Source organism: Papaver somniferum, chromosome 2, assembly GCF_003573695.1.
Source record: "Papaver somniferum cultivar HN1 chromosome 2, ASM357369v1, whole genome shotgun sequence".
NCBI classification, from domain to species: Eukaryota; Viridiplantae; Streptophyta; class Magnoliopsida; order Ranunculales; family Papaveraceae; genus Papaver; species Papaver somniferum.
In genome coordinates, this window is record NC_039359.1 from 143,630,996 (window position 1) to 143,641,278 (window position 10,283).

The 10,283-nt window shown below is 37.0% G+C and overlaps 1 protein-coding gene across 1 annotated transcript; it reads right to left on the minus strand.

Annotated features, from left to right (window-relative positions):
* Nucleotides 1-7,349: 7,349 nt before the first annotated feature.
* Nucleotides 7,350-8,138, minus strand: LOC113352124. The gene is made up of 2 exons (XM_026595991.1): nt 7,582-8,138; nt 7,350-7,437 (listed from the first exon to the last, which is right to left on the minus strand). Exons 1-2 carry the CDS (start codon nt 8,136-8,138, stop codon nt 7,350-7,352), a joined length of 645 nt encoding a protein of 214 aa, XP_026451776.1.
* Between the last annotated feature and the right edge of the window lie 2,145 nt (nt 8,139-10,283).

A 10,283-nucleotide genomic window follows, 5' to 3' on the forward strand; every position in this document is an offset into this window, starting at 1 on the left:
GACTAAGCATAAGTACACCCTTAGCTCTGTCTCTTATGATTCTCATACCAAGAATATGCTTTGCTTCACCAAGATCTTTCATAGGAAACTCACTTGCTAATTGTTTCTTCAAATTCTCAACTTCTTGTAGAGATGTTCCGGCAACCAACATATTATCCACATACAGTAATAATATGATGTAGTCAGAACCGCACCTTTTGAAGTAACAACAATGATCTGCATTACACCGTGAGTAACCACTTCTATGCATGAAGTTATAAAACTTCTTGTACCACTGTCTCGGGGCTTGTTTTAAACCATACAAACTCTTCTTTAGCTTGCACACCATCCCTTCCTTGCCTTTTACTATGAATCCTTCTGGCTGCTTCATGTAAATTTCTTCATCTAGGTCACCATGAATAAAAGATGTCTTTACATCCAACTGTTCAAGGTAGAGATCCTCAGAAGCCACTAGACTTAACACTACTCGAATAGTAGTCATCTTCACAACTGGAGAAAATATCTCGTTGTAATCAACACCAGGTTTTTGCTGGAAACCTTTCACAACCAACCTCGCCTTGTAGCGAATATCTCCATTTGCTTCAGACTTCATCCGATAAACCCACTTGTTATGCAACACCTTCTTACCTCTTGGTAATTTTACTAACACCCAAGTGTCATTCTCATCAAGTGAATTTATCTCATCCTCCATAGCAAGTTTCCACTTGCCTGAATCATCAGCCGCTAGTGCTTCCTTAATATCTTCAGGTTCGCCTTCATCCGTAAGTAATAGATAATTCAAAGCATACATTGGGTTTGGTTTAGGAGTTCTTGACGATCTTCGTACTTCTTGTACTTCTCTGCCATCAGCAACATCATGCTTTTCTTGTTCCACACTTCTTCCAGAAACATCATCAATATCGATATATAACTCCTTATCTATGTTGCTTGACCTGACATCTTCAATTTGTGTTGTATTCCTGTCCTTGTACAACTCATTCTCATTAAAAGTGACATCTCTACTTCTAATAACTTTGTGACTCTCATAGTCCCAAAGTTTATACCCAAAAGCGTCAATTCCGTAACCAAGGAATATACACTTCTTTGCTTGAGCACCTATCTTAGACCTCTCACCGGGACTAAAATGAACACAACCAACACAACCAAAAACTTTCAAAAAGGAAAGATTTACCTTTTTGCCAGTCCAAACCTCCTCTGGTATCTTCATATCTAATGGACTACTAGGTGTCCTATTAATTAGATAAGCAGTTGTCTCTGTTGCATGTGCCCAGAAGGTCTTAGGCAAACCAGACTGCAACCTCATGCACCTTGCACGTGCATTCAACGTCCAATTCATACGTTCTGCTACTCCATTCTCCTGTGGTGTCCTTGGAACTTTTCTCTCCAAACGAATTCCATTTGTAGCACATAACTGTAAGAATTATGTTTTGTCATACTCACCACCTTTGTCTGACCTTAGACACTTCAACTTCAGACCAGTTTCTGTTTCAACCAATGCTTTCCACTTCTTAAACACTTCATACACCTCGAACTTATTCTTCATGAAGTAAAGCCACACCTTCCTTGAGTGATCATCAATAAAGGTGACATAATACTGGAACCCTCTGTGAGATGCAACATCAATTGGTCCCCATACATCCGTGTGAACCAAATCAAGTTTTGCACTTCTCAAGTCTCTTCCTCCTCTGCTGAAACTGACCCGTTTTTTCTTTCCAAGAACACAGTCTTCACAAAAACTCATATCAACAGACTTCACCTTAGGTAGATATCCTCCCGAACATAGAATCTTCATGTTCTTCTCACTCATGTGCCCTAATCTTCTATGCCATAAGTTAGTGTCTTCATCACCACTAGCCACTGCTAAAGTAGTTCCATCTGAAGTCCGGTATAGAGTACCGACTCTAACTCCACGAGCTAATACCATAGCTCATTTCTTCACTTTCCAATTGTGTTTCGTTAACACAACTTCACAGTCATCATCACAAACTTGGCCCACAGACACCAAGTTCTTCTTCAAATTTGGAACGTGTCGTACATCCTTCAATTTCCATGTCGAACCATTGACTTTCAAGATCACATCACCCAAACCGATGATGTCGCATGCTTCACCGTCACCCAAGAATACTTGGCCATAGTATCCTTCTTTATAAGAGATCATAATACTCTTATCACCCGTTGCATGGAAAGAAGCTCTCGAGTCTATAATCCAAGACTCATCTTGCTTGTCCTCAGAGAGTAGTAGAAAACCTTCCGTAATCATCTTCTTGTTATCAACAAGGACCTTCACCGGTTACGCGGCTGCAACTACGTTGACCTCTTCTTGATTACCGTTGTTTCCACCATTATTGGCACTTTTGTTTTCCGGACAATCGCGCTTGTAGTGTCCTACTTTATTACACGCCCAACACTCAACAACACCTCTAGGCCGGGATTGAGATCTCCCCCTAGAATTTCCTCTAGACTTCCATTTAGTCTTGTTGTTGTTCCTATTTGAACTCCTACCTCTATCTTCTTCTTGCATACTTAAGGCAAGCTTGAAGTACTAGAACCGTAACCTTGTTCTATTCTTCTCTTCTCTTCAGCAATTAACCTTTGTTGCACATCATCAAGCTTCAACTTCTCGCTCCCTGCGGAATTGCTAATGGTTGTCCTTGCAGTCTCCCAACTCTTTGGTAATGACGAAAACAACCGCAAAGCTTGAACTTCATTATCAAAAGTAATACTAACTTTTGAAAGCTGGGAAATAATTGATTTAAACTTCCCAAGATGTGCTGAAATCGCTTCGCCTTCTTGCATCTTCAGATTAAATAATTGTTCACACAACATAATCTTCCCCGAGGCTGATGACTTTTGATATAACTTTTCAAGTTTATCCATAAGATCCTTCGTACTAGTTTCCTCTTGTACGTTATTGTAGACTTCCTCCGTTAGACATCTACTGATCACGGCTACACACTTGCGATCAAGAGTTGTCCATTCATCGTATTTGCGTTCTCCCTTTTTCGCAACTCCACCCAATGGATCAGCAATGTCTTTCCATCTGAGACTTCCAAAACCCAAATTTCTTCCCATTAAAAACTTTAACCCTAGCTACCGTACTTTCTTTATTATCACCCATAACTCCCACTCCAATCGTACTACGATAAACCCTAAAACTCTAACCCGAGCTCTGATACCAGTTGTCAGGATTTTCTTAGGTAATAATCACTGACAACCGCGGAATAACGGATGTTGAGATATTATGATGAATAATAAGTAAACCAAGCACAAGAAACCATAATAATAAGAGAAAGATAAATCAACTCACAAGACACAAGATTTATAGTGGTTCGACCAATACATACAACTTGTATATATTGTCTACGTCCACTTTGAGCCGCACCTACTCAAATCCACTATGAAGAAAAAAAGATTACAACGTCGTGTGAATCCCAGCAAACCCTTGGTTACACCGCAACAATTACCCGAGACGATAACCTTGTCGCTTGTTCCTCACCAATATGCTATCACAACGAAACCCTAGCTTTATCCCTAAAAGCTATACAAGAAATCTCTCATCGATCTCTTAATCGTTTTCTACACAATACACAAATTCTACAAGGCCTAACTACCTATTTATATAGGTTACAAACTTGGCCACCAAGAATTCTAACCGGTTTAGAAAACCCCTTCACTAAATAACCACGACTAATTTTAGAAAATAATTAATTAGTCATCAATAACTAACACTATACTCTGATAACATTGGCAACTGGGTCAGACATTTTGTTATCAGATAGTAATACTTTAGTCAATGGTGACACTTCCCAAGAATGCCATCCCAATTTGCTGGAGGTATTCTCAGACATCAAGGCCATTCTAATTTTTCTAGTTGTATAATTATTAGCGAACTGCAGTTTATTTAAGACTTTGAGATTCTTCTAATTTTTTTCTTTTAGTAAACGACATAGAGCTAGATTGCACGCCATCGCAAGACCAAATACCCAGGCAGATGCGCAGCTCTTTTACATGAGTTGTAAGCAGAGAATTGCGAATTAAAAGACAGAATAATAGAACTACTCGAGGAAAATCACTTGCACGACTTAGAATTATAAGAAGAGAAATTTGGATCCTTAGAAGCTGGTAGAAACTAAATTGCAAGAGGAATTTATGGAAATTTTTTTTAATAGACTTTATATTATCCTCTTGCCTTATTTACCTTTAGGAGATTATCTCCATTTACTTGGGTTGTAAACACAAAATATATTATATGGTTTTATATATATTCTAGCCAAGAGGAATATTTCTCCTCAAGAAAATTATCATCAAATCCAAGAATTTCCGAGGAAAGGACTCGACTAAATTCTTGAATACTTTTTAATTTTCCTTACATGCCTTTTGGTACAATCTTCTGCCACTACAAGAAAACATGGCTTTGGTGACGATAGTTTTTGCGGCGAAGAATATTTCATCGCTGAAGCTTAGTTATTGTGACCAAATTAATTTTTGTCACTGTTGTTCGGTTTTCAGCAACGGGACTCGGGTTTCGTCACTCATAGGTTTTTAGTGACCTTATTTAGAGACGAAATAATGTCTAGTCACTAATGAATTTTTTGTGATTATATATGTTTGTCACCATTCAATGATATTGTGATGATGCTAAAAAAATTGACATAAAATATTTTTGGTGATAATCTATAAATTTCGTTACAAAAGAAATGTTTATACTGACAAAATTAATTCGTCACTAGCTAATTTTATAGTGACGAAACTAAATGTTTGACGCTATATTTGTTTTTAGTGAGCATCAGCTTGTTTGGTTGCAAATATTTATATAGTAACGACTTCTAATTGTCACGAGACAGAACATTCGCAACGAACTAGATTTTGTCGCTTTAGTTATTTTCAGTGACACTATAACTTCACCGCAGTTCGTGATTTCAGTGATTACTGAAATGTTGTCACCAAGATTTTTTTATGGTGATAAAAAAAATACGTAGCTGCTAAAGAATAAGTTTGTGGTAACAATATATTTTATCATGTAAAACATAATATTTAAAAATAATGTAATAAATTAGAGAGAATCAATTCACTTGTCGTAGTAATTTTTCATTAGGGGAAACATACAAGTCGTCATTTGTTTACGTCGTTTAATGGGAAAAGATCGAAAAGAATGCTCTATAAACCAAAGGATGATTCTATAAGATTGTGTGCAACGAGCCTTCCTTTTCCTGGAAAACAATTTCGTGTTTTGCCATTTCAAGTTTAAACCGGGGAAACGAGCACCTTAAGTTATGCCAACAGAAAAGATTACCATGCACAAGGAGAACAGAAAAGACACAAAAAAGCACATGAAGAAAGTGGATTCCCATACTGCATTAGAAAAAAATTGAATTTGAGACAGAATATCGAAATCCAACCAACAACTAAAATAACCAATCCCTTTGTTCAAAAAGAAAAAAAAAACAATCTCTGAATCATTGAAAGATAGAGAGTTGTTGTTCTCATCAAAATAATTATCAAACCAAACAACTATTTTTAAGTAAATAAAATGCAAATAACTAATCCTCTAAATCTGTATCATTGTCAACTGGCTCAATGTCTTCTTCATCCACCTCTGAGTCATTATAATCAACCAATGTCTCATCTTCTTCCTCGACATCAACATCATCCACGTCAATATCAACTGCACATACAATCTCTGCATCTACCAACTCTTCCTTCACATCATCTCCATGGAGTTCATCTAGTCCAACATTATTATCTTCTTGTATGACTGATGATACCGTTACATCTCCAGTTTGTTGATAAACATCTTCTTCTTCTTCATCATCATCATCATCATCCATTTCAGGAACATCCCATATATGTATGTGATGCATCTTTTGAACCACTTTCCAGTCTGTTCCGAATTTATGATCATCCAGGTAGAACACTTGTCGCGCGTCCGATGCGATAACATATGGGTCTTTCTTATACCACGTACTACTCACATTTAAACATTTCAAATCATAATCTGTTTTAAGATTTTTGTTCCGTGGAGTCAAATCGAACCAGTCACACTTGAATAACACGACCCTATAATTGTTCAGGTATTCTACCTCAATAACATCACATAATGTACCATAAAACTCAATTTCCTTTCCTTCAAATACTGAATCAACTACCAATCCACTATTTTGGGTTGTTCGGCGAGCTTCACGTTGTTTCGTATTGTACCGAACTCCATTCAGGTTGCAAGCTGAATATGAGTTTGCTCGTAACTCAAACCCCAAAGCCAATGAATACAATTCGTCAGTAGCTTCCGGTGAATTGATAGAACGCAAATCAAACATCTGCAAATTGTTTGAAAAAGACTACGTGAATAAATATACAACAGATGATCATAATGTATTAAAACTTCAGACAATAAAATTTTCCACATACCCGATTCTTAAACCAATCAGGAAACTCTTTCTGTTGCCGTTGTGACAGCAAGTTATCATTATTCGTCTCTTCTTTCAAATTCTTCAAGTGTTCCCTATATTTTAAAACATAAAAGTTAATCGCATAGAATCTGAAATACACATACGACAATCCAGTGGAGTCCCTCTCTGAAACGTTCATTCCATGAGCTACACTTTTTTTAATCATTCTTCAAATAAAAGCATGGGACTCTGAACTCATTCAAACAAATACACACACATTCACAAAAACAAACAAACACCGATAAACTTGGCACACCGAGTGTCTCTGCCTCAACTACAAGTAATAAACGTATTTGGCGCTATGGCTCAACTATTGTGCTCAACTATTGTCTGAGACTACTGGCGCTATAAGCAGTTCTTTCAGATAAGATTAAATATAAAAATAAAAGATGTTCATACCCAATTATAGGATTAAATTTCCAACATAGTGACCAAATACTAAAATTGAGATATCACTTTGGTAGATACTACTTAAACAACTGAGGTTACAAAGAAAATATGGAATTTATCTACCAACCTACCTAGAATAAATACTAAAGAGTGTGTAAATTTACGAACAACATCGAATAGAGGTCCACTTCATTAGGTCCTAAGCCATGCTCCTAAGTTCGGAACTAATGTGCAAACATAATAACCACTGAAAATAATCTTAGAAACAACTTGATAGTTTTACTTACTTCATGTAAGGCTGCACCTCTTCGCAATTGTTAAGGATGTACCAATGTATCTGATCTCGTTCTTCTGGTGACAATGACTTTATTTCTGTAGCGCCAGTTGGGCGTACTTTTTGAGCGAAAACAGATATTGTTCCTTGGCGTCGTAGACTGCCATCTAATTCATCATCATTTAGTTCTTTCCTATTAAATTTACTTTCAGTTTCGGTGAAGTGTATCGAGATGAATGTCAAGCATCATTAATGATGTAAGCCTCTGCAATTGAACCTTCTGGGCACGTTTTATTTCCCACATAGCATTTAAGTGTTCCTAGGTACCTTGATATATATACAAGAAGGTAAACATCAGTAACTATACATATAATTATTGAGAAAACAATCATTACAGAAAATTTATAAGTGCAGTATGACATAATTGAGAGCTCTGTACACTAGAAAAAACATGAAAAACAAGTAAAATACCTTTCGATTGGATACATCCAACTATATCCAACTGGTCCAACAAGTTTTGCTTCCCGTGGCAAGTGAACAGCCAAATGAACCATCACATCAAAAAATGCCGGTGGGAATATTCGCTCCAACTTACAAAGGATGAATACAATATCCTTTTCTAATTTATCCAGGTGACTCACAATCAAAGTCTTTGCACATAAATCATGAAAAAAGTTACACAATTCAATTATGGCAGTACACACATCTTTGCGAAGATAAGCACGAATTCCAACAGGAAGAAGTCTTTGTAACAAGATGTGGCAGTCATGGCTTTTCAGACCATGTATCTTTCCATCAGCAATGTTAGCACACCTCGATATGTTAGCCGCATAACCATCTGGGAACTTCACCGACTTCAAAAACTTACAAAAATCTCTTCTTTGTTCTGGTTTTAATGTATAACATGCTGGGGGGTTTTCGAGTTTATCTCCCTTAGGCCGTAGATGCAATTCTTTCCTAATGTCCACATCTTCCAAATTTAACCGAGCTTTCTCTGTATCCTTGTTTTTCCCATCAATACCTAACATCGTTCCGACAATGTTATCACATATATTCTTCTCCACATGCATAACATCAATCTTATGTCTGATTTTGAGATGTTTCCAATATGGAAGCTCGTAGAAGATACTCTTCTTCGTCCAGCTCAGTTCTTCCTTGGAACGCTTTCTTTTCTAAGACGATTGATCCCAAGATTCTGCATTTGCTGCAACAGTTGCTCCCCTGTTTTCTCTTCCGGTGGATCCCGTTTTTCTTTATGTCCATCATGAAGTATGCTATCTCGCCAGGTATGACCAGGATTCAAGAACCGTCGGTGACACAAATAACCTGTCTTGCTTCTCAGTTCCATGAAGGCGGATCATCATTACACACGGGACAGGCGAGATACCCTTTTGTACTCCAACCAGATAAATTAGCGTATGCCGGGAAGTTATTTATGGTCCATAACACAGCTACACGCAAACAAAAAACTTTTCCTGTCGAGACATCACGATTTTCCACACCGACATCCCACAACTTTTTTAACTCATCGATTAAAGGGCGCAAATACACATCAATGTCATTGCCAGGTTCTTGCGGTCCAGGAATAAGTAACGACATCATGAAAAAAGGTTGCTTCATGCACTTAAAAGGATGGAGGTTGTACGGCATCAGCACCACTGGCCACAAGCTATACGCATTGCTCATATTTCCAAAGGGATTAAACCCATCAATAGCAAGACCCAACCTCACATTACGAGGTTCTGCTGCAAACCATGGATACCGCGCATCAAAATCCTTCCATGCTTCAGCATCAGTTGGATGCCTTAAAACACCATCTTCGACATGTCTGCCTTATGCCATCTCATGTCACGAGCTGTGTTTTTTGACGAAAACAGTCTCTGTAGTCTTGGTTTTAAAGGAAAATAACGCAGCACCTTGTGTGGGATCTTCTTACCTTTACCGTCATTAAACTTGTATCTAGATTCACTGCATACCGGACATTTGTCTTCCTTTTCATACTCCTTCCAGAATAAACCACAATCGTTTTTTACAAGCATGAATTGACTCATAACCCAATCCTAAACCCTTCAACATTCTTTTAGCTTCATAATATGAACTGGGAATGTTGTTGTTCTTTGGAAAAGCTTTTTTAAGTAACTCCAGATGCATATCGAAAATTTTATTACTCAGGCGGTTAAGAACTTTGATATGCATTAACCTTACCAAGAATGTTAACGACGTAAAGTCCTTACAACTAGGATATAACTCTTGCTTAGTTTCATCTAATAATGCGGAAAATATGGCTAAATCAGCTTCACTAGTTTTCTCCCCTCCATCCTTCCCATTAGAAGTTAAGGATTCAACATTTTCACGTAACATCTCAACTATAGCCTCATTTTCATTCACAATAAAAGTTGTTTCATCATTATGGACATTGACAGAACTTGACGCTGACTGATCTTGTGCAGGGTTGTCTTCTTCTCCATGATCTTGTGCAGGGTTTCTATTGATTTTTTTTTTTAGAGATGATTAAATTTATCCTGCTACTAAATCATTATTTCTTCAGAGATAAAAATATTTTGCCGCTAAAACTATTTAGGTGAAGTATTTGTTTCTTCACTATAACTGTATTTTGTGGCGAACAAATTTCGCTGCTAACACTATTTATGTGATGATTTTGTTTCTTCACTATATTTTGAGAAGAACAAATTTCACGGCTAAAACTATTTTTTGTGAAGAATGTGTTTCTTCACAATAAGTATATTTTGAGATGAATAAATTTCGCGGCTAAAATTATTTTATGTGACAAATTTGTTTCTTCACCATAAGTATATTTCGAGATGAACAAATTTCACGGCTAAAGCTATTTTAAGTGATAAAATATTTTCCTCACCAATAATTCCTAGAGTGACAAAATTCTTCATCACAAAATTAGTGAACTGTGTCAATTTTATTTGCTCACAAAAAGAAAGTTTTGGTGGCAAAAAGACTTATGTCGCTAACTAAAAAATTCGGTGACGATTTCTTAAGGACGTCACATAGCACTTTCAACGACTCGCTATAGGTGATGAAACTTTTTGCGCCGCTAAATTCTTTTTGCGACGAAAAAATTGATTTTCGTGACACAATATTTTACCACTGAAAATGACTTTTCTTGTAGTGTGCAAGATTGTTGCTGACGTACGGCTCTT

Bases quoted from the DNA above. Each gene is read 5' to 3' on its own strand.
- LOC113352124 (XM_026595991.1), bottom strand. From the start codon at position 8,138: ATGTTAGGTATTGATGGGAAAAACAAGGATACAGAGAAAGCTCGGTTA. The intron at 7,438-7,581 runs GTATTTTACTTG...ATATATATCAAG, and splicing joins TGGATGTATCCAATCGAAAG to GTACCTAGGAACACTTAAAT.